Source organism: Anomaloglossus baeobatrachus, chromosome 2 (assembly GCF_048569485.1).
Source record: "Anomaloglossus baeobatrachus isolate aAnoBae1 chromosome 2, aAnoBae1.hap1, whole genome shotgun sequence".
Taxonomy (NCBI): Eukaryota; Metazoa; Chordata; class Amphibia; order Anura; family Aromobatidae; genus Anomaloglossus; species Anomaloglossus baeobatrachus.
The window spans coordinates 783812128-783837142 of NC_134354.1; the positions used below are offsets into that span (position 1 = coordinate 783812128).

General features: G+C 50.2%; 1 protein-coding gene across 4 annotated transcripts in view; it reads right to left on the reverse strand.

The window, feature by feature from the left end:
- Positions 1–13402: 13402 nt before the first annotated feature.
- LOC142292317 (uncharacterized) overlaps positions 13403–25015 on the reverse strand; it is a 44420-nt gene continuing 32807 nt past the window's right edge. For 3 of the 4 annotated variants that reach the window (XM_075337604.1, XM_075337605.1, XM_075337603.1), the window contains exons 10-13: positions 22669–22765; positions 22420–22532; positions 20331–20427; positions 13403–18615 (exon numbers count right to left, since the gene is read on the reverse strand). In XM_075337604.1, coding sequence (XP_075193719.1) covers positions 17915–18615; positions 20331–20427; positions 22420–22532; positions 22669–22765 — 1008 coding nt within the window. In that variant the 3' untranslated portion in view covers positions 13403–17914. The remainder of the gene's footprint in view (positions 18616–20330; positions 20428–22419; positions 22533–22668; positions 22766–25015) is intronic. The other variant, XR_012750597.1, reaches the window with a different exon arrangement.

The window sequence follows — 25015 nt, forward strand, 5'->3', positions numbered from 1 at the left end:
ATGAGAGTGGTAGTGCCGGATGAGAGGAGAGTGGTAGTGCCTGATGAGAGGAGAGTGGTAGTGCCGGATGAGATGAGAGTGGTAGTGCCGGATGAGATGAGAGTGGTGGTGCCGGATGAGATGAGTGGTAGTGCTGGATGAGATGAGAGTGGTAGTGCCGGATGAGATGAGAGTGGTAGTGCCGGATGAGATGAGAGTGGTAGTGCCGGATGAGATGAGAGTGGTAGTGCCGGATGAGATGAGAGTGGTAGTGCCGGATGAGATGAGAGTGGTAGTGCCGGATGAGATGAGTGGTAGTGCCGGATGAGAAGAGAGTGGTAGTGCCGGATGAGATGAGAGTAGTAGTGCCGGATGAGAAGAGAGTGGTGGTGCCGGATGAGAGTGGTAGTGTCGGATGAGAGGAGAGTGGTAGTGCCTGATGAGAGGAGAGTGGTAGTGCCGGATGAGATGAGAGTGGTAGTGCCGGATGAGATGAGAGTGGTGGTGCCGGATGAGATGAGTGGTAGTGCTGGATGAGATGAGAGTGGTAGTGCCGGATGAGATGAGAGTGGTAGTGCCGGATGAGATGAGAGTGGTAGTGCCGGATGAGATGAGAGTGGTAGTGCCGGATGAGATGAGAGTGGTAGTGCCGGATGAGATGAGAGTGGTAGTGCCGGATGAGATGAGTGGTAGTGCCGGATGAGAAGAGAGTGGTAGTGCCGGATGAGATGAGAGTGGTAGTGCCGGATTAATGGAGAGTGATAGTGCAGGATGAACTGAGAGTGGTAGTGCCGGATGAGAGGAGAGTGGTAGTGCCGGATGAGATGAGAGTGGTGGTGCTGGATGAGATGAGGGTGGTATTACCTGATGAATGGAGAGTGGTGATGCTGGATAAGATGAGAGTGGTAGTCCTGGATGAGATGAGAGTGGTGGTGCCGGATGAACTGAGAGTGGTAGTGCCAGATGAGAGGAGAGTGGTAGTGCCGGATGAGATGAGAGTGGTGGTGCTGGATGAGATGAGGGTGGTATTACCTGATGAATGGAGAGTGGTGATGCTGGATAAGATGAGAGTGGTAGTCCTGGATGAGATGAGAGTGGTAGTGTCGGATGAACTGAGAGTGGTAGTGTCGGATGAACTGAGAGTGGTAGTGTCGGATGAGATGAGAGTGGTAGTGTCGGATGAACTGAGAGTGGTAGTGTCGGATGAGATGAGAGTGGTGGTGTCGGATGAACTGAGAGTGGTAGTGCCGGATGAGATGAGAGTGGTAGTGTCGGATGAGAAAAGAGTGGTAGTGTCGGATGAGACCAGAGTGGTAGTGCCAGATGAGATGAGAGTGGTAGTGCCGGATGAGATGAGAGTGGTAGTGCCGGATGAGAGTGGTAGTGCCGGATGAGAGGAGAGTGGTAGTGCCGGATGAGATGAGAGTGGTAGTGTCGAATGAACTGAGAGTGGTAGTGCCGTATTAACTGAGAGTGGTAGTGGCGGATGAACTGAGAGTGGTGGCGCCGGATGAGAGTGGTAGTGGCGGATGAATGGAGAGTGGTAGTGCCGGATGAACTGAGAGTGGTAGTGCCGGATGAGATGAGAGTGGTGGTGCCGGATGAGATGAGAGTGGTGGTGCCAGATGAGAGGAGAGTGGTAGTGCCGGATGAGAGTGGTAGTGCCGGATGACAGTGGTCGTGTCGGATGAGAAGAGAGTGGTAGTGCCGGATGAGATGAGAGTGGTAGTGCCGGATGAGAGTGGTAGTGCCGGATGAGAGTTGTAGTGCCGGATGAGAGGAGAGTGGTAGTGCCGGATGAGAAGAGAGTGGTAGTGCCGGATGAGAAGAGAGTGGTGGTGCCGGATGAGAGTGGTAGTGCCGGATGAGAAGAGAGTGGTGGTGCTGGATGAGATGAGAGTGGTAGTGCCGGATGAGATGAGAATGGTAGTGCCGGATGAGAGTGGTAGTGACGGATGAGAGTGGTAGTGCCGGATGAGATGAGAGTGGTAGTGCCGGATGAGAAGAGAGTGGTAGTGCCTGATGAGAGGAGAGTGGTAGTGCCGGATGAGAAGAGAGTGGTAGTGCCGGATGAGATGAGAGTGGTGGTGCCGGATGAGAAGAGAGTGGTAGTGCCTGATGAGAGGAGAGTGGTAGTGCCGGATGAGAAGAGAGTGGTAGTGCCGGATGAGATGAGAGTGGTGGTGCCGGATGAGAGGAGAGTGGTTGTCCTGGATAAGTTGAGAGCATTAGTGCCAGATGAACTGAGAGTGGTAGTGCCGGATGAGATGAGAGTGGTAGTGCCGGATGAGAGTGGTAGTGCCGGATGAGAGGAGAGTGGTAGTGCCGGATGAGATGAGAGTGGTAGTGCCTGATGAGAGGAGAGTGGTAGTGCCTGATGAGAGGAGAGTGGTAGTGCCGGATGAGAAGAGAGTGGTAGTGCCGGATGAGATGAGAGTGGTGGTGCCGGATGAGAGGAGAGTGGTTGTCCTGGATAAGTTGAGAGCATTAGTGCCAGATGAACTGAGAGTGGTAGTGCCGGATGAGATGAGAGTGGTAGTGCCGGATGAGAGTGGTAGTGCCGGATGAGAGGAGAGTGGTAGTGCCGGATGAGAGGAGAGTGGTAGTGCCGGATGAGAGTGGTAGTGCCGGATGAGAGTGGTAGTGCCGGATGAGAGTGGTCGTGTCGGATGAGAGGAGAGTGGTAGTGCTGGATGAGATGAGAGTGGTAGTGCCGGATGAGATGAGAGTGGTGGTGCCGGATGAGAGTGGTAGTGCCGGATGAGAAGAGAGTGGTGGTGCCGGATGAGATGAGAGTGGTAGTGCCGGATGAGATGAGAGTGGTAGTGCTGGATGAGATGAGAGTGGTCGTGTCGGATGAGAGGCGAGTGGTAGTGCTGGATGAGATGAGAGTGGTAGTGCCGGATGAGATGAGAGTGGTGGTGCCGGATGAGAGTGGTAGTGCCGGATGAGAAGAGAGTGGTGGTGCCGGATGAGATGAGAGTGGTAGTGCCGGATGAGATGAGAGTGGTAGTGCCGGATGAGAGTGGTAGTGACGGATGAGAGTGGTAGTGCCGGATGAGATGAGAGTGGTAGTGCCGGATGAGAAGAGAGTGGTAGTGCCGGATGAGATGAGAGTGGTAGTGCCGGATGAGATGAGAGTGGTGGTGCCGGATGAGAGGAGAGTGGTAGTGCTGGATGAGAGTGGTAGTGTCGGATGAGAGTGGTAGTGCCGGATGAGAGGAGAGTGGTCGTGTCGGATGAGAGGAGAGTGGTAGTGCCGGATGAGATGAGAGTGGTAGTGCCGGATGAGATGAGAGTGGTGGTGCCGGATGAGAAGAGAGTGGTAGTGCCGGATGAGAAGAGAGTGGTAGTGCCGGATGAGATGAGAGTGGTAGTGCCGGATGAGAAGAGAGTGGTAGTGCCGGATGAGATGAGAGTGGTAGTGCCGGATGAGAGGAGAGTGGTAGTGCTGGATGAGAGTGGTAGTGTCGGATGAGAGTGGTAGTGCCGGATGAGAGGAGAGTGGTCGTGTCGGATGAGAGGGGAGTGGTAGTGCCGGATGAGATGAGAGTGGTAGTGCCGGATGAGATGAGAGTGGTGGTGCCGGATGAGATGAGAGTGGTAGTGCCGGATGAGAAGAGAGTGGTAGTGCCGGATGAGATGAGAGTGGTGGTGCCAGATGAGAGGAGATGGTGGTGCCAGATAAGAGGAGAGTGGTAGTGCCGGATGAGATGAGAGTGGTAGTGCCGGATGAGATGAGAGTGGTAGTGCCGGATGAGAGGAGAGTGGTAGTGCCGGATGAGATGAGAGTGGTGGTGCCAGATGAGAGGAGATGGTGGTGCCAGATAAGAGGAGAGTGGTAGTGCCGGATGAGATGAGAGTGGTAGTGCCGGATGAGAAGAGAGTGGTAGTGCCGGATGAGATGAGAGTGGTGGTGCCGGATGAGGGTGGTAGTGCCGGATGAGAGTGGTAGTGCCAGATGAGAGTGGTAGTGCCGGATGAGAGGAGAGTGGTAGTGCCGGATGAGAGTGGTAGTGCCAGATGAGATGAGAGTGGTAATGTCGAATGAACTGAGAGTGGTAGTGCCGGATGAACTGAGAGTGGTAGTAGCGGATGAGAGTGGTAGTGGCGGATGAATGGAGAGTGGTAGTGGCGGATGAGATGAGAGTGGTAGTGCCGGATGAGAGTGGTAGTGCCGGATGAGAGTGGTAGTGCCGGATGACAGTGGCGTGTCAGATGAGAAGAGAGTGGTAGTGCCAGATGAAAGTGGTAGTGCCGGATGAGAGTGGTAGTGCCGGATGAGAGTGGTAGTGCCGGATGAGAGTGGTAGTGCCGGATGAGAGGAGAGTGGTGGTGCCGGATGAGAGGAGAGTGGTAGTGGCGGATGAACTGAGAGTGGTAGTGGCGGATGAGAGTGGTAGTGGCGGATGAACTGAGAGTGGTAGTGCCGGATGAGAGGAGAGTGGTAGTGCCGGATGAGATGAGAGTGGTAGTGCCGGATGAACTGAGAGTGGTGGTGCCAGATGAGAGGAGAGTGGTAGTGCCGGATGAGATGAGAGTGGTAGTGCCGGATGAACTGAGAGTGGTGGTGCCAGATGAGAGGAGAGTGGTAGTGCCGGATGAGATGAGAGTGGTAGTGCCGGATGAGATGAGAGTGGTAGTGCCGGATGAGATGAGAGTGGTGGTGCCAGATGAGAGGAGATGGTGGTGCCAGATAAGAGGAGAGTGGTAGTGCCGGATGAGATGAGAGTGGTAGTGCCGGATGAGATGAGAGTGGTAGTGCCGGATGAGAGGAGAGTGGTAGTGCCGGATGAGATGAGAGTGGTGGTGCCAGATGAGAGGAGATGGTGGTGCCAGATAAGAGGAGAGTGGTAGTGCCGGATGAGATGAGAGTGGTAGTGCCGGATGAGAGTGGTAGTGCCGGATGACAGTGGCGTGTCGGATGAGAAGAGAGTGGTAGTGCCGGATGAGAGTGGTAGTGCCGGATGAGAGTGGTAGTGCCGGATGACAGTGGCGTGTCAGATGAGAAGAGAGTGGTAGTGCCAGATGAAAGTGGTAGTGCCGGATGAGAGTGGTAGTGCCGGATGAGAGTGGTAGTGCCGGATGAGAGGAGAGTGGTAGTGCCGGATGAGATGAGAGTGGTAGTGCCGGATGAGAGTGGTGGTGCCGGATGAGAGGAGAGTGGTAATGCCGGATGAACTGAGAGTGGTAGTGCCGGATGAGATGAGAGTGGTAGTGCCGGATGAGAGTGGTAGTGCCGGATGAGATGAGAGTGGTAGTGCCGGATGAGAGTGGTAGTGCCGGATGAGATGAGAGTGGTAGTGCCGGATGAGAAGAGAGTGGTAGTGCCGGATGAGATGAGAGTGGTGGTGCCGGATGAGAGGAGAGTGGTTGTCCTGGATAAGTTGAGAGCGTTAGTGCCGGATGAACTGAGAGTGGTAGTGCCGGATGAGATGAGAGTGGTAGTGCCGGATAAGAGTGGTAGTGCCGGATGAGAGGAGAGTGGTAGTGCCGGATGAGAGGAGAGTGGTAGTGCCGGATGAGAGTGGTAGTGCCGGATGAGAGTGGTCGTGTCGGATGAGAGGAGAGTGGTAGTGCCGGATGAGAGTGGTAGTGCCAGATGAGAGGAGAGTGGTAGTGCCGGATGAGATGAGAGTGGTGGTGCCGGATGAGATGAGAGTGGTGGTGCCGGATGAGATGAGAGTGGTAGTGCCGGATGAGATGAGAGTGGTGGTGCCGGATGAGATGAGAGTGGTAGTGCCGGATGAGAGTGGTAGTGCCAGATGAGAGGAGAGTGGTAGTGCCGGATGAGATGAGAGTGGTGGTGCCGGATGAGATGAGAGTGGTGGTGCCGGATGAGATGAGAGTGGTAGTGCCGGATGAGAAGAGAGTGGTAGTGCCGGATGAGAAGAGAGTGGTGGTGCCGGATGAGATGAGAGTGGTGGTGCCGGATGAGAGTGGTGGTGCCGGATGAGAGTGGTAGTGTCGAATGAACTGAGAGTGGTAGTGCCGGATGAACTGAGAGTGGTAGTGCCGGATGAACTGAGAGTGGTAGTGCCGGATGAACTGAGAGTGGTAGTGGCGGATGAATGGAGAGTGGTAGTGGCGGATGAACTGAGAGTGGTAGTGCCAGATGAGATGAGAGTGGTGGCGCCGGATGAGAGTGGTAGTGGCGGATGAATGGAGAGTGGTAGTGGCGGATGAACTGAGAGTGGTAGTGCCGGATGAGATGAGAGTGGTAGTGCCGGATGAGAGTGGTAGTGCCGGATGACAGTGGCGTGTCGGATGAGAAGAGAGTGGTAGTGCCGGATGAAAGTGGTAGTGCCGGATGAGAGTGGTAGTGCCGGAGGAGAGTGGTAGTGCCGGATGAGATGAGAGTGGTGGTGCCGGATGAGATGAGAGTGGTAGTGCCGGATGAGAAGAGAGTGGTGGTGCTGGATGAGATGAGAGTGGTGGTGCCGGATGAGAGTGGTGGTGCCGGATGAGAGTGGTAGTGCCGGATGAGAGTGGTAGTGCCAGATGAGAGTGGTAGTGCCGGATGAGAGGAGAGTGGTAGTGCCGGATGAGAGTGGTAGTGCCGGATGAGATGAGAGTGGTAGTGTCGAATGAACTGAGAGTGGTAGTGGCGGATGAACTGAGAGTGGTAGTGGCGGATGAGAGTGGTAGTGGCGGATGAACTGAGAGTGGTAGTGCCGGATGAACTGAGAGTGGTGGTGCCAGATGAGAGGAGAGTGGTAGTGCCGGATGAGATGAGAGTGGTAGTGCCGGATGAGATGAGAGTGGTGGTGCCAGATGAGAGGAGAGTGGTAGTGGCGGATGAGATGAGAGTGGTAGTGCCGGATGAGATGAGAGTGGTGGTGCCAGATAAGAGGAGAGTGGTAGTGTCGGATGAGAAGAGAGTGGTAGTGCCGGATGAGAGTGGTAGTGCCGGATGAGAGTGGTAGTGCTGGAGGAGTAGTGCCAGATGAGAGGAGAGTGGTAGTGCCAGATGAGAAGAGAGTGGTAGTGCCGGATGAGATGAGAGTAGTAGTGCCGGATGAGAAGAGAGTGGTGGTGCCGGATGAGAGTGGTAGTGTCGGATGAGAGGAGAGTGGTAGTGCCGGATGAGATGAGAGTGGTAGTGCCGGATAAGATGAGAGTGGTAGTGCCGGATGAGAGTGGTAGTGCCGGATGAGATGAGAGTGGTAGTGCCGGATGAGAAGAGAGTGGTAGTGCCTGATGAGAGGAGAGCGGTGGTGCCGGATGAGATGAGAGTGGTGGTGCCGGATGAGAGGAGAGTGGTTGTCCTGGATAAGTTGAGAGCGTTAGTGCCGGATGAACTGAGAGTGGTAGTGCCGGATGAGATGAGAGTGGTAGTGCCGGATGAGAGTGGTAGTGCCGGATGAGATGAGAGTGGTGGTGCCGGATGAGATGAGAGTGGTAGTGCCGGATTAGAGGAGAGTGGTAGTGCCGGATGAGAGGAGAGTGGTAGTGCCGGATGAGAGTGGTAATGCCGGATGAGATGAGAGTGTTGGTGCTGGATGAGATGAGAGTGGTAGTGCCGGATGAGATGAGAGTGGTAGTGCCGGATGAGATGAGAGTGGTAGTGCCGGATGAGAAGAGAGTGGTAGTGCCGGATGAGAAGAGAGTGGTAGTGCCGGATGAGAAGAGAGTGGTAGTGCCGGATGAGATGAGAATGGTAGTGCCGGATGAGGTGAGAGTGGTAGTGCCGGATGAGAAGAGAGTGGTAGTGCCTGATGAGAGGAGAGTGGTAGTGCCGGATAAGATGAGAGTGGTAGTGCCGGATGAGAAGAGAGTGGTAGTGCCGGATGAGATGAGAGTGGTGGTGCTGGATGAGAGGAGAGTGGTGGTCCTGGATAAGTTGAGAGCGTTAGTACCGGATGAAATGAGAGCGGTAGTGCTGGATGAGATGAGAGCGGTAGTGCCGGATGAGATGAGAGTGGTGGTGCCGGATGAGATGGGAGTGGTGGTGCCGGATGAGATGAGAGTGGTAGTGCCGGATGAAATGAGAGCGGTAGTGCCGGATGAGATGAGAGCGGTGGTGCCGGATGAGAAGAGAGCGGTGGTGCCGGATGAGATGAAAGTGGTGGTGCCGGATTAGAAGAGAGTGGTGGTGCCGGATGAGATGATAGTGGTGGTGCTGGATGAGAGGAGAGTGGTGGACCTGGATAAGTTGAGAGCGTTAGTGCCGGATGAAATGAGAGTGGTGGTGCCGGATGAGAGGAGAGTGGTGGTGTCGGATGAGAAGAGAGTGGTGGTGCCGGATGAGAAGAGAGTGGTGGTGCCGGATGAGAAGAGAGTGGTGGTGTCGGATGAGAAGAGAGTGGTGGTGCCGGATGAGAAGAGAGTGGTGGTGCCGGACGAGATGAGAGTGGTAGTACCGGCTGAATCGCTACGTCTGCCATGCTGTGCCACAATCTTCCTTCGACCTCTTCTTGTGCCGAGTCTCTGGTTAATTCTGTCTCAAGGATCTCCAATGTTTCAACCGAACCCGCCGTGCTGCCCCATTAGTCCAAGCTGCATAACTATTCCTCCATACTGCAAAACGCACATCAGCAATTCATTGTTTTCGCCAAGCCGGTGCCCTAACCTCACTTAGCAGTTTGTATTTGCCATGGGCGGATAGATCATTGGTGCAACCCGGGGCCCAAGAGGTTAGGGGCCCATTTCTACCTGTAAATCAGGTGGAATTGTGCATTTTGATTCGCTTTTGGGTTGCAAATGGCCCATATATTGTTCTTGCACAGAGGTCCTTTTCTGTCTATGTCCACCAGTGGTATTTGCCCACACAGAAATATTGCTTCTGGTAAAGGCCTTCAGTATTTCGGCACAGTAAGATATCCCATTCATTGCCTCTAACACATGTCCTCTATTGAGTATCCCACTTCCCTCTGTGTCCTACTAATCTGTGGCGCTGCTCCATGATGCCAGCCATGTTACCCCATCGTCCTTCAATCGCTATCCAGAATGAGTGGTGGAGTGGAGATCTGTTGGCTCCCCGCTCCACCATTGTGGTCCTTCAATCTCCACCCAGAATGAGCGGTGGAGTGGAGATCTGTTGCGGCTGCTCCATCCTCTATGATGACCACTATGCTCTCCGGGGACATCTGCGCCTGGTGGGGGAAGGGGTCACTAAATCCATCTTTCTCGTTTCCACCAGCTGTGTGCCCATTAAGGACAAGGGGCTCTGGACCACCTTCCCCTGGGACGGGTGAGACCTCTTTGTTAAGGAAAACAGTCCCTATAAAATCAATACTGGGACCATCAGAGACACGGAGGTCAACGCCACATCTTCCAGGAGTGGATGCAAGGTTTACAGATCCTGTATAATCGGAGGAGCAGGGTGGGGACCTTCTATGGGCTCCCTGATGGCTCCTTACAACACAAGACATTGTGGTAATAAGGAATTGTTATACAAGCAACGTCAACATATTTATAGGCCATGGATGTGTTATTAGTGGGGTCCGACCCCCGGGCCCCTGACCGATCAGCTCTCCACATCTAGATATATGCCTGGAATGGGATCCAAATCTTCCTGGGGTACGAGGTCTCCCCCGTCACACCCCATCTGGAGGAGCAGCCTGAGAGCTGCGTACACGTATGTCTGTATACGGGGAGACGTCAGCACTCAGGATGTGAGAGGAACACACCGGATCCTTATAGCTCTATAGCATCTGCTTCTCGGCTACTCAAGACGTGCAATGATAGCCCAACATCCACCCATGAGAAGAATACCTCTATACCCCATCACACATCCCCATATAAGAAGCATGCACTATATGGAGAAAAGTATGTGCCCCCCCCTCCACATCCCCCTCCAGGAGCTTGTCTGACCTCCCATTCTCCATCCATAGACATAATATGGAGTCGCCCCTCTGCAGATATAACGGATCCCGCTCTCCTGAGAAGATTTTTTTATAAGATTTTGGAGGCGTCTGGAGGAATTTTTGCCCCTTCATCCATTTGTGAGGTGACGCTGGTGTTGGGGGAGCCAAGGCTCTATCGTAGGAGGGGGCTGGGGTCCGGGCTCTGTGCAGCATCATGTCTCCCCTCCATGTCTGTGTGGAGCTTGTGCACGGGGCACAGTCATGGGGAACAAAGAAGGGTCTTCCCAAACTGTTCCCACAAAACTGGTAGCTACAAGTATCCTCAATATCTTATGCGACAATGCAGTCGGGGGGGAACGTCCTCCATCACCAAACCCAGACTCCTCCATCAGACGAAGATTGAGAATTGAGAACTTCTCCAGAGTGTGGTGTTGGAGGATTTACACCGCTCCATCTGATGCTCAGCATTGTGCTTGGTGATGTATGGCTCGGCATTGTGCTTGGTGATGTACGGCTCGGCATTGTGCTCGGTGATGTACGGCTCGGCATTGTGCTCGGTGATGTACGGCTCGGCATTGTGCTCGGTGATGTACGGCTCGGCATTGTGCTTGGTGATGTATGGCTCGGCATTGTGCTCGGTGATGTACGGCTCGGCATTGTGCTCGGTGATGTACGGCTCAGCATTGTGCTTGGTGATGTACGGCTCGGCATTGTGCTTGGTGATGTATGGCTCGGCATTGTGCTTGGTGATGTACGGCTCGGCATTGTGCTTGGTGATGTATGGCTCAGCATTGTGCTTGGTGATGTACGGCTCGGCATTGTGCTTGGTGATGTACGGCTGCAGTTGCTCGGTCATGAAGCTCCCGGTGAGCACAATGTTTGTGCTGATGTTACCAGAGAAGGTCTGCACTCTGCAGTTATGGAGTCAGCAGAGCGGTGGGGACTTTTCTGCCCTCTGCTCCTCAGCCTCTCCCTCTGTAACATAATGGGGTCTCCAAGTTGTGGCTGAGATTGTGCGGTTTCTTCCACTTCTCAGTAATATCAGTCACAGGTGATGGGGAAGATTCAGGAGGAGAAATGTCGGGAATGGACTTGTTACCCCGGAGGCTCCTATTACAGGCTGCGCTGGTATCAGTGAGCTCCGCACCACAAGACCAAAGCATTGACTGGACTGTTAATTTACAGGGCTACAGTCTGTTTTGATATAACCGTACAAATAAGCGATGGGGAGGGGTGTGTTTATATGTAAAATCATCCAAAAAACCCATCCTATGTGATAACATATGTGAGGCTAATGAAAATGTGGAGACCCTATGGGTGGAGATCAGGGTCGGGAGAAAGAATAATACAATACAGATAGGGGTTTCTTATAAGTCTCCAAATATATTGGAATCGAATCAGGGAGAAGTCTTTATTAAGGGGCACTACAAGGTTTTTGACAACAATGAAAGACAATTACCTTAAAGGTTTCCCAAGAGCCGCTATCCTGGAGTATCTCAAGAATAACCTCATGACCCCATATCTACATTGGTTTACGAGGGATCGGTCCTGTCAAACTAACCTGATCAGCTTCTATGGGGAGGTAAGTTCCAGACTGGACCAGGGAAATGCACTGGATGTTGTCTACACAGACTTTTCAAAGGCGATTGATACGGTGCCGCACAGAAGGTTGGTACAGAAAATGAGATTAATGGGAATAGGATAAAATATGTGTAACTGGCTTAAAAATCGTCTCCGTGATAGGAAACCAAGGGTGAATATTAATGGCACACACTTAGACTGGGTCACAGTTAACAGTGGGGTAACACAGGGGTCAGTATTGGGTCCTCTTCTTTTTAACATATTTATTAATTACCTTGTAGGGGGTATAGAGAGTAGAATTTCAATATCTGCACATGATACTAAACACGACAGGGTAATTAATACAGAGGAGGATAATTTAATATTGCAGAGGGATTTCTGTAGGCTGGAGGCTTGGGCTGAGAAACGGCAATTGCAGTTTAATGTGGATAAATGTATGGTCATGCATGTGGGCAGAGAAAATAAAATGTATAACTATGTACTCAATTATAAAACACTGGGTAAAACGGTCACTGAAAAAGATTTGGGTGTATGGGAGGATGGCAAACTCAACTTTACTAACCAGTGTCAGGCAGCTGCTGCCAAGGCTAATGAAATAATGGGATGCGTTAAAAGAGGCCGAGATACTCATGAGAAGAACATAGCTTTACCCCTATAGAAGTCACTAGTGTGACCACACTTGGAATAAGGTGTACAATTTTGGTCTCCGGTGTATAAGGACACATGAACTAGAGTGGGTGCATAGAAGAGCAACCAAGGTTATTACATGAATGGGGGGAATGCAGAAGACAGGTTACTAAACTGGGGATTATTCAGTTTGGAAAAATGAAGGATTAGGGGGCAACCTTATTACAATGTACAAATATATGAGGGGACCGTACAGCGCTCTCACTAATGATCTTGACTGATAGGTGGAACTGTTTATAATTCACTCCACCATGACTAACGCCTCAGTTCCAGCTGTTGAAAAACAGCCCCAAAGAAACAATTCTGCCTCCACCATGCCTCACTGTGGGTATGTGAATCTTTTGGTGATGTGCAGTATCAGCTTTGTGCCAAAGATACCTTTGGCAAAAAGCTCGACCTTGTTCTCACCAGACATAAGATGTTTTCCCACATGCTTTTAGGTTCCCTCTCCTGACTGATAACTTTCCACAAAGAGATCCCTTTGCTGTGTTGTCAGCTGTTTATGGATCTTTCATTTTGCTGTAAAATTCAACTAAGGAGATGTCAAGAAAATTCTCTTCTCTGGAGCTAATCAGAATCGCTGTAAAGGACGGCGGCCGAACACTGACTACTGTGTAACATGGGGCTATATGTGGTTGGTTGATTCTGAATACAACCACATCCCCATTTATAAGAGGGTGTGCACACTTATGCAACCACATTATTTTTATATTCTATTCAAATTGATTTTAGCTTGTTTCTCAATGGATTTATATGGATTATGGGCAACATTAAAAGGGGGAAAAAGTTCTGAAATGATTCTTCTTGATACAATTCTTTTAGAGGACAAAAACCTGTATGTTTAACAGGGGTGTGTAGACTTTTTATATCAAAAATGGGACTAAATTAAAATGAAGAATTAAAAAATTAAGCGTAAAGCAGCTAACGTAACGTCCAAACGAAAGCGCCAAGTTGTGCAACTGCCAAAGAGCAACATTGGCGGCATGGGTCATACTGGGCTCATTGACTCTACATGCGGCACTGTTGTATGAGGCTCCCTTTGCCACGGATGGATTTGTGGAGTGTCTAATCGTCCCCGTTACCTGTATGTTGTTACTATTGTAAAATGCAAAATTCCAGGACTAAAAAAATGGGTTTTAATGGATGAGAAGCTGCACTCAATCCTAACATTCCCAATGCCAAGCGGCAGCTCTGGTGGCGTAAAGCACGTCGTCAGCGGCGTCCAGGCTTTTATAGCCCAAAAAAAGAGAGAAACTCCTATTAAAGCCCAAAATTTGGAAATGGGGTGTCCAACAAGCTCAGATAAGAGCGACGGTCAGGGATCCACATAATTTTTGACACATTTTGAATTGGTTTATTACTAGCAAAAAAAAAAAAAATACCCAAGAAAACATCCGCAATCAAATTCTTGCACCTGTGACGTCTTTTTTTTTTTTTTTTTTTATAATTTTTTAGGCTTGGATTTCATTTAGATTCCCCCTCCTCCCTTCTTCTTGTCCCCCCTTAGATAACTTTAAAGGGTATGTATATTTTTGCAACATTTTTATTACAGTCCCATAAACGTGGCCATTATATCAGCTACATATCCTGTCTCAGAGCAGAAGCACAAAGAGACAATAAATACAGTCGTGGCAGAAAGTGTTGGCACCCTAGAAATTGTTACACAAAATTTAGTATTTCGCCCATAAAATTATTGCAATTCCACGTTTTGTCATATACAGTTGAATCCAGAAGTTTCTCTCCGCTCTCTATACAGACACATCTGCAGGTTTTTCCCCTCTGCTCTCTATACAGACACATCTGCAGGTTTTCCCCTCAGCAATCTATACAGACACATCTGCAGGTTTTTCCCCTCCGCTCTCTATAGACACATCTGCAGGTTTTCCCCTCCGCAATCTATACAGACAGATCTGCAGATTTTTACCTCTGCTCTATACAGACACATCTGCAGGGTTTTCCCTCTGCTCTATACAGACACATCTGCAGGTTTTTCCCTCCGCTCTCTATACAGACACATCTGCAGGTTTTCCCTCCCGTCTCTATACAGACACATCTGCAGGTTTTTCCCTTCGCTCTCTATACAGACACATCTGCAGGTTTTCTCCTCCACTCTCTATACAGACATCTGCAGGTTTTTCACTCCGCTGTCTATATAGACACATCTGCAGGTTTTTCCCTACGCTCTCTATAAAGACATATCGCCAGGTTTTCCCTCCGCTCTCTATACAGACACATCTGCAGGTTTTTCTCTCCGCTCTCTATATAGACACATCTGCAGGTTTTCTCCTCCTATCTCTATAAACAGAGAGAGATTGAGATTTTCAGAAATTTTTATTACTTTCTGCAAAGTCAAACGTTTTGAGTACTATGCCTTTAAACAATATGGGACAGCCCATATGATGATGTCATGTCTTTGGAATCTTCTGATAGGTTGATTGGCAACATCTGAGTTAATTAGACGCACCTGTGGATGTATTGTAATGCACACCTGAAACACACGGCTTCTTTGTGCAGCATCATGGGAAAGTCAAAAGAAATCAGCCAAGATCTCAGGAAGAGAATTGTGGACTTGCACAAGTCTGGTTCATCCTTGGGGGCAATTTCCCGATACCTGAAGGTGCCTCGTTCATCTGTACAAACAATTATACACAAGTACAAACAAGATGGGAATGTCCAGCCATCATACCGCTCAGGAAGGAGACGGGCTCTCTGCACCAGAGATGATCGTGCTTTGGTCAGACATGTGCAGATCAATCCAAGAACAAAAGCAAAAGACCTTGTGAAGATGATGGAGGAAGCTGGTGAGATTGTGTCATTATCCACAGTGACACGAGTCCTGTACCAACATGGGCTGAAAGACCTCTCTGCCAGGAAGAAGCCATTACTCCAAAAGAAACATAAAGAAGCCAGATTAATGTTTGCAGATGCACACAGGAACAAAGACCAAAGACCATCATTTTTGGAGACATCCTGTGGTCTGACGGAACTAAAATTGAACTGTTTGGCCATAATGACCATCGCTACGTCTGAAAAATGGAGAAGCTTTGAAGCCTAAGAACATCATCCCAACAGTGAGACACGGGGGAGGCATCATCATGTTGTGGGGTTGTTTTGCTGCAGGAGGGACTGGAGACTTCATAAAATAGATGGATCATGAGGAAAGAAGATTATGTGGCAATACTGAAGAAACATCTCAAGACATCAGCCAAGAGTTTAAAGCTTGGGCGGAAATGGGTCTTCCATATGGACAATGACCCGAAGCTACTGCCAAACTGGTTACACAGGGGCTTAAGGAGAACAAAGTCAATGTTTTGGAGTGGCCATCACAATACTATTGATATTGCATGGGCAAAGCTGAAAAGGCCGGCGCGAGCGGAAACCTCCAAACATGGCTCAGTTACACTGATTCTGTCAGGAGGAATCGGCCCAAATTCCACCAACTATTGTGAGAAGCTTCTGGAAGGAGAATCAAAACGTTTCCCCCAAGTTACACAGTGTAAGGGCAATGCCACCAAATACTAATGACATGGAGGAAACTGCACTGTGCAGCAAAGAAGAAAAATGCCTGAAAACATTCTCTCTCTCTCATTATTCTGGCATTTGGCAAATAGAAATCATTTTGGTTCCTAATTGACCGAAAATGGGAAAGGAAAAACCTGCAGATGTCTCTTTATAGAGAGAGGAGGAAAAAACCTGCAGATGTGTCTTTATAGAGAGAGGAGGAAAAAACCTGCAATTGTGTCTTTATAGAGAGCGAGGGAAAAACCTGCAGATGTCTGTAAAGAGAGTGGAGGGAAAAACCTGCAGATGTGTCTGTATAGAGAGCGAAGGTGAAAAACATGCAGATGTGTCTGTATAGAGAGCGAAGGTAAAAAGCCTTCAGATGTGTCTGTATAGAGAGTGAAGGGAAAAACCTGCAGATGTGTCTGTATAGAGAGCGGAGGGAAAAACCTGCAGATGTGTCTGTATAGAGAGCGAAGGGAAAAACCTGCAGATGTGTCTTTATAGAGAGCGGAGGGAAAAACCTTCACATGAGTCTTTATAGAGAGCGGAGGGAAACTAAGGCTTTCAGTTGTACAGGTTTATTTCCTTTGTGTGTATTGGAACAAACACAAAAAAAAAATGAGAACAAAAAGGCAATATGGACATATTCTCACACAAAATCCCAATAATGGGCCGGACACAATTGTTGTCCCCTCCTCTTAATATTTGGCTGCTCCCTTTACCCTTTGGAGTAAATCCCCTCCATCAGTCGCCTCCTATACCCGTCCACAGCTTCTTTCTCCTGTCACCTGGAGTCTCAGACTCTTCTTTATAAATGTCTGCAGGTCTCTCATATCTGAAGGCGTCTTCTTCTGCTCCTCTCTTCTCTTCCCTCCTTTTCTCTCCTCTTCTCCCAATTTCAGATCTCTCCACAGATGTCATTGGGGTTTAGCTCTGGACTCATTGCGGCCTCTTCAGAACTCTTCAGCGCTTTGTTTCCATCCATTTCTGGGGCTTCTTGAAGTGTTTGGGGTCATTGTCCTGCTGGAGACCCCTGACCTAGGACACACACAGCCTTCTGACAATGGGCCCTACCTTGTGACCCAAAATCCTCTGGTAATCTTCAGATTTCATGATGCCATTGCACACAAGCAAGACACCCAGTGCGAGAGGCAGCAAAACATCTCTGACCTCCACCATGTGTGACTGTAGGTCCTGTGCTCTTTACTTTGTAGGCCTCATTCTTTTTTTGGTAAACTGTAGAATGATGCGCTTTACCAGAAAGCTCTATCTTGGTTTCATCTGTCCACAGGATTTTGGTTACTCACTTACAGTTTGGCTTTTTTCTGTCTGTGTCAGCAGTGGGGTCCTCCATAGTATTTCATTCAGATGTGGATGGATAGTTTGCGCGGACACTGATGCCCCCGAGCTGCAGCTTGAATTTCTTTAGACCTTGATTGGGGCTTATCCAACATCCGGACTATCCTACATTACAACCTTTCATCAATTTTTCTCTGCCATCGACATGCAGGAAGATTAGCTACAGCGCTATGGGTTGTAACCTTCTTGATTATGTTGTGCACCATGGACAAAGGAACATCAAGATCTCTAGAGCTGGACTTGTAACTTTGAAATTGTTACTATTTTTCAACAATTTTGGTTCTCAAGTTCTTAGACCGTTCTCTTCTCCTCTTTCTGTTCTCCATGCTTACTGCGGCACACACAGACACACAATGCAACGATTGAGTCAACTTCTCCCCTTTTTATCTGGTTTCAGGTGTGATTTTCATATTGCCCACGCCCGTTACTTATCACAGGGGAGTTTGGAGAATCACATGCTTGAAACAAAGTTGTTTACTCACAATTTTGTCAAGGTAGCGACAATTTTATCCAGGTTTTGTGTGAAATTATGTCCAATTTGCCTTTTTTTCCTCTTTTTTTTCCAACACACACAAAGGAAATAAACGTGTGTATAACAAAACATGTGTAATTGCAATAACTTTATTGGCAAAATACTTCATTTTGTGGAACAATATGAATGATACCATCAATTTCGGCCATGACTGTAGTTATGGCACCAGTCAGGATGCAACTTATATTTGCGGTGTTATATATAACAATTCGGGATATGTCAAAGTGATGAAGGTTCTGACTTCGAGAAGAGTTCACTGCTCCTGTTGTGACTTTATAAATATTCTGATATGAGAAGGGTCGGGGGCGAGACTTGTGTTTTTTGTATAAATAGATGTCTGCCCGCATTCCTCCACCAAATTAAGGGGAGTTCATCATGATTTCCATGAATTCTTGGCTTCCGCTCAGAACATTGGAAATGATTTCTCAGCTTCTAGTTCCAGTTTTGACCATGACTTAAGACATTACTTGGGTTCGGCGTGGGTTGGCCAATGTCTTGCCAGGGCTTTTTTGGTGGTGAAGGACTTGTCGCATGAAGAACAGGAGAACATCTTCAGCCCCGTGTGCGTTAACTTATGCGTGGTGAGCGTAGACCTGTGAGAAAACGATTTGCCGCATTCGATACAGGTAAAAGGACGCTCCCCTGTGTGAGTCCTCTCGTGTTCTGCGAGCAGCGATTTCCCCGAAAAAGTCTTCCCGCATTCGGCACATGGGAACGGCTTCTCTCCGGTGTGTAGGTATCGGTGTTTGTCGTGTGCCGATTTCTGGGCAAAGCATTTGCCGCAATCTGAGCAGGAGAATGGCTTCTCCCCCGTGTGTAGTCTCATGTGGTTTACGTACGTGGATCTCATGGTGAAGCTCTGCTTACACTCGGAACATGAGAAGGGCTTAGTGCCCGTGTGCGTCCTCTCGTGGTCCAGAACGGTGGATCTGTGGGCAAATCTCTGTCCGCAGTAGGAGCAGGCGAACGGCTTCTCTCCCGTGTGGATCCTCTTGTGGTCGGCAAGCGAGGTCTTATGTTTGAAGCATTTTCCGCAGTCCTTACAGGTGTACGGCGCCTCTCCAGTGTGCGTCCTTCGGTGTCTAATCAGCTTTGACTGAAAGGGGAAGCCTTTACCGCAATCACTACACGTGTAGATGTTGCTATAGCGGGACGATGCCGAACCTGGGGGAGACAAGGACACAGAAATTAGGCAGGGACGATGCCGAACCTGGAGAGACAAGGACACAGAAATTAGGCAGGGACGATGCCGAACCTAAGGGAGACAAGGACACAGAAATTAGGCAGGGACGATGCCGAACCTAAGGGAGACAAGGACACAGAAGTTAGGCAGGGACGATGCCGAACCTGGAGAGACAAGGACACAGAAATTAGGCAGGGACGATGCCGAACCTGGAGAGACAAGGACACAGAAATTAGGCAGGGACGATGCCGAACCTAAGGGAGACAAGGACACAGAAGTTAGGCATGGACGATGCCGAACCTGGAGAGACAAGGACACAGAAGTTAGGCAGGGACGATGCCGAACCTGGAGAGACAAGGACACAGAAATTAGGCAGGGACGATGCCGAACCTAAGGGAGACAAGGACACAGAAGTTAGGCAGGGACGATGCCGAACCTGGAGAGACAAGGACACAGAAGTTAGGCAGGGACGATGCCGAACCTGGAGAGACAAGGACACAGAAATTAGGCAGGGACGATGCCGAACCTGGAGAGACAAGGACACAGAAATTAGGCAGGGACGATGCCGAACCTGGAGAGACAAGGACACAGACATTTACCATTTTATTACATTTTCATCCTAACACTAAACGGCCAGGGTGAAAGAGTCCAAAATGAGGCGGCCGCGGACAACGGGAACCTATAGTCTGAATATAATCATTGGGTGAGTGTTGTATGGGAATAAGCTCAGACCATTGCAGGGAGGAGGTGAGCTGTGACATCGCCTATTGTAAATGAAGGATCCTGTGTTATCAGTCATTGTACAGAAGGAGGAGGTGAGCTGTGACATTACCTATTGTGAATGATGGATCCTGTGTTGTCAGTCATTGTACAGGAGGAGGAGGTGAGCTCTGACATCACCCATTGTAAATGATGGCTCCTGTGTTATCAGACATTGTACAAGTGGAGGTGAGCTGTGACATCACTTATTGTAAATGATGCATCCTGTGTTATCAACCATTGTACAGGAGGAAGAGGTGAGCTGTGACATCACCTATTGTGAATGATGGATCCTGCGTTATTGTACAGGAGGAAGAGGTGAGCTGTGACATCACCTATTGTGAATAATGGATCCTGTGTCATCAGTCATTGTACAGGAGGAGGAGGTGAGCTGTAATGTCACCTATTGTAAATGATGGATCCTGCGTGAGCTGTGACATCACCATTGTACAAGAGGAGGTGAGCTATGACATCACCTATTGTGAATGATGGATCCTGTGTTATTGTACAGGAGGAAGAGGTGAGCTGTGACATCACCTATTGTAAATAATGGATCCTGTGTTATCATTGTACAGTAGGAGGAGGCGAGCTGTAATGTCACCTATTGTAAATGGTGGATCCTGCGTTATTGTACAGGAGGAGGAGGTGAGCTCTGACATCACCTATTGTCAATGGTGGATCCTGTGTATTGTATGTAGAGGTTATCAGTCATTGTACAGGAGGGGGAGGAGGTAAGCTACAACATTACCTATTTGTGAGTAGTGGATCCTGTGTAATCTAATGTATATAGAGAGGTTATCAGTCATAACAAAGGAGAAGGAGGTGAGCTGTGATATTACCTATTGTGAATGGTGGATGCGGTGTTAGAAGCTGTATGTAGAGATGTTGCCAGTCATTATACAGTGACACACGTCTGTATTGAGAAGCTGGGGCCCACCTGCATTAATATTTGCAGAATTCTTCCTCTTATGCTGCTGATCTCCCCAGATTTCAACCTCTTCAGCTTCTACTTTGATAATTCTTAAGGTTCCATGCTAAACAGAGAAAGGTAAGACGTGAATCAGTGCTCAGACGATCCGCAGACGCACGGGGGCCCAGAGACAAACCTCAAAGGGGTGCAGCATCACCCCCGCGTCGTGCCGCAGCATCACCCCCGCGTCGTGCCGCAGCATCACCCCCGCGTCGTGCCGCAGCATCACCCCCGCGTCGTGCCGCAGCATCACCCCCGCGTCGTGCCGCAGCATCACCCCCGCGTCGTGCCGCAGCATCACCCCCGCGTCGTGCCGCAGCATCACCCCCGCGTCGTGCCGCAGCATCACCCCCGTCTCGTGCCGCAGCATCACCCCCGTCTCGTGCCGCAGCATCACCCCCGTCTCGTGCCGCAGCATCACCCCCGTCTCGTGCCGCAGCATCACCCCCGTCTCGTGCCGCTTCCTCCGGTCCAGCTCTAGATATAACAGTACTTTAATTTTTCCTGGGGCATTTCTTAATGTGGTTGTTGGGGCTTACGATATTGCTGACCTGATCAGTGGGTCTGACGGCCGGTACCTGAATTCATCAGCTGGTATAAGCTCCAGCAGCGACTGCACATGAACACGGATGTGCACCGCACGGCTCCATTTAATGTGAAGCGGATGCTGCTGGGAACAGTGACCGGCAGCGGCCACAACACACTGACGAGGTGTTACAGGGTGCCGGCCCCCACCGATCTGATACTGATCACCCATCCTAAGGACACCTCGTGACTGGATAACCCCCTGTAGGGGGGGGGGAACAAATCTTCCCCAGCATAAAAAAAAATCTACTACATGTGGGGAAAATGGGGGGCATCTTATAATCCGGATATTGCTTACCGGGGAGGCGGCAATCTGCGCATGCGCCACCTCCGTGGCAATTTTCTCGAAGTTCATCACAACTACCGGCAGCTCAATTGAGCCCGTAGGCACGTCAACGGAGCCCGTAGGACGTCAACGGAGCCCGTAGGACGTCAACGGAGCCCGTAGGACGTCAACGGAGCCCGTAGGCACGTCAACGGAGCCCGTAGGCACGTCAACGGAGCCCGTAGGCACGTCAACGGAGCCCGTAAGCCCGTCAACGGAGCCCGTAGGCCACTTCAATGGAGCCCTCAGCGCACCAATGGAGCCCGTAGCCCGCCGGAACTTCAATGGACCACGGAGCCCGCCGACACATCAATGGAGCCCATAGCCCACTGGAACTTCAATGGAGCCCGTAGCCCACTTCAATGTAGCCCACAGCACACCAGTACTTCAATGGTGCCTGGAGCCCGCCGGCACTCCAATGGAGCCCGCCGGCACTCCAATGGAGCCCGCCGGCACTCCAATGGAGCCCGCCGGCACTCCAATGGAGCCCGCCGGCACTCCAATGGAGCCCGCCGGCACTCCAATGGAGCCCGCCGGCACTCCAATGGAGCCCGCCGGCACTCCAATGGAGCCCGCCGGCACTCCAATGGAGCCCGCCGGCACTCCAATGGAGCCCGCCGGCACTCCAATGGAGCCCGCCGGCACTCCAATGGAGCCCGCCGGCACTCCAATGGAGCCCGCCGGCACTCCAATGGAGCCCGCCGGCACTCCAATGGAGCCTGGAGCCCGCTGGCACTTCAATGCAGCCCGCCGGCACTTCAATGGAGTCCTGTAGCCCGCTGGCAGATCAATGGAGCCCACAGCCCACCGGTGGTCTGATCAATGACGTCTGCCGCCGCGATACCTCTGAGCCCGCAGTATCGCCAACCCAATGTCCATTGACCCTCCTGAGCCACGGTATCACCGACCCTGCCCCGTGACCCTCCTGAGCCGCTCCACCACCGCCGCTTCCCCTGGTGAGATATTATAAGATGCACTATAAGATGGACATAATTTTAAGATAAAAAATTAGTTTTCCCTATTTCCCTCCTCTACATTTGGGCTGCATCTTATAATCCAGTGCGTCTTATAAAATGAAAAATCTAGTACTTCACTTGCTAATGCAGAATGAAAATCAGCAGCAACATCCACCGCGTGTGCACTTACCCCTGGACCGTCCCCTCCGTCCTCCTGCAGGTCATGTGGGGCGCTGAGACTCTCCTCCTGCTGGGGGTCCGGTCCGGGACGGTTCTCTGCGACGTTTATCTTACTGGACTCATCTGTGGAGGACACACACAATCAGGGAACGTATGGCACATGTCCGGGGCAGAGCCATCAGTGTTTTCCCGGGATTCTCCGGGTTTTCACCTTCACTTCTGTATATGCCTCCCTCATGGCGAGGGGCTCATGGCTCACCTGGATACACACATGTGGTGGTCTCCTCGTCGTACGGATCATCCCCCCACTCTTCCAGGTCTTCCACTTCTACTTTGAAAATTTTAATGTCTTCATCCTAAATAGAGGAAACAGATTCTGACTGTAGACAGCGCCCTCCGAGAGTCCCATCGTCTTCCAGGAGCAGCGCCCCCCGCTGTCCGCAGGATCGCTCCGGTATTACAGCTCAGCTCTACAGAAAGGACTAGAGCAGAGGTGCAGTACCACATACAGTCTGTGGACAGGGGCGGCGCTGTATTCCTAATCCTTTAATTTTGTACAAGTGAAACATAAAAAAAACAAGTTGATAGGACAATCAAATCAGGGACTGTTCCATGTCCCTGCCCGTTGCGGTTTCCCAGCAGCCATAATATTAATTTCCACTAACTGCAGTGATGTCGTGGTGGCGCAGGCAATAAGGCAACACACTGATATGCAAAATGTGCACCAGCGATGAACTGGGGGCTTAAATGACATTGTCAGACATCTCCGGAGCTGAAATCACAGCAGAGGCTCATTGTCATCTCATTTATGCTGCATTGATAAGACATTACGATCAATGGGTGACCACGTTCCCTTCTGATGCAGACCTACTCTTTCCAGTAGCCTTAAAGGGGTATCTAGTAAGAAAACCCCTTTATTACCACACAGGGCCACCACTAGGAATTTCATGGCCCCCACACTGGCAACATTTTTGGGCCATCTTGAGACTCCACCTTCTGGTATTTCCGTCCCCTTCCTGGTATACATGTCCTCCTCCTGGTATATATATCACCTTCCTGGTATACATATCCCTTTCCTGGTATACATGTCCTCCTCCTGGTATATATATCCCCTTCCTGGTATACATATCCCCTTCCTGGTATACATATCCCCTTCCTGGTATACATATCCCCTTCCTGGTATACATGTCCTCCTCCTGGTATATATATCACCTTCCTGGTATACATGTCCTCCTCCTGGTATATATATCCCCTTTCTGGTATACATATCCCTTTCCTGGTATACATGTCCTCCTCCTGGTATACATATCCCCTTCCTGATATACATATCCCCTTCTTGGTATACATGTCCTCCTCCTGGTATATATATCACCTTCCTGGTATACATGTCCTCCTCCTGGTATATATATCCCCTTTCTGGTATACATGTGCTGTTCCTGGTATATATATCCCCTTCCTGGTATAATGTCCTCCTCCTGGTGTATATTATATATATATATATATATTATATATATATATATCCCCTTCCTGGTATACATGTCCTCCTCCTGGTATATATATATCACCTTCCTGGTATACATATCCCTTTCCTGGTATACATGTCCTCCTCCTGGTATATATATCCCCTTTCTGGTATACATATCCCCTTCCTGGTATACATGTCCTCCTCCTGGTATACATGTCCTCCTCCTGGTATATATATCCCCTTTCTGGTATATATATCACCTTCCTGTTATACATGTCCTCCTCCTGGTATATATATCACCTTCCTGGTATGTCCTCCTCCTGGTATATATATCCCCTTCCTGGTATAATGTCCTCCTCCTGGTATATATATCCCCTTCCTGGTATACATGTCCTCCTCCTGGTATATATATCCCCTTCCTGGTATGCATGTCCTCCTCCTGGTATATTTGTGTGCCACAAAACGAGAAAAACCCAAATTTTACTCACTCTCCCTGGTTCCCACGTCACATGGCGTCCTCCCTGAGCCACAATGCATTTCAGCCGGATGTGTGCCCTCCGATGCACATCCAGCTGAAGTAAGAAGGGCCCCCCACCACAATCATCTTCAGCTCACGGAACACTTACCTTTCCCTGCCGCGTGCTCACCTCCTCCACGGCTCTATGTTCCCTGCATCAGTGTGATCAGGTCGCAGAGTGATGACCTCATCACGCTGCTGCAGGATGATGCGCCGGCGTGCAGCTCTGCTCAACTCACTGACTTTGCCTCCAGCACACATGGCTAATTTGCATGCGATGCCCCGGAAGTGCTTCGCAGTGCATCGTAGTCAGGTGTAGTGGCCGAAGTAACATGTCCAGGCCCCTCTGCTGCGGATGTGACTGAGGCCCGGTGAAGACGGGGGCTCGAATAAAGCTAAGTAACTACCCCAGGCCGGGCCCCCCTCTTCACCGGGCCCCATACACCAGTCATGGCTGTCATGCCCTGACGGCAGCTCTGTTACCACATGAGGTGAAGCAAAAAAAAAGATCCCCAGGTCATGCTCTGCCCCAGCGGAGCCGCAGTGCGTCAGCTCTTCAGTCCGGACTGCTCTGTTAAGAACCTTTCTACCGATCACTAATTTGGTGGAATCCGCTCTCCTCCA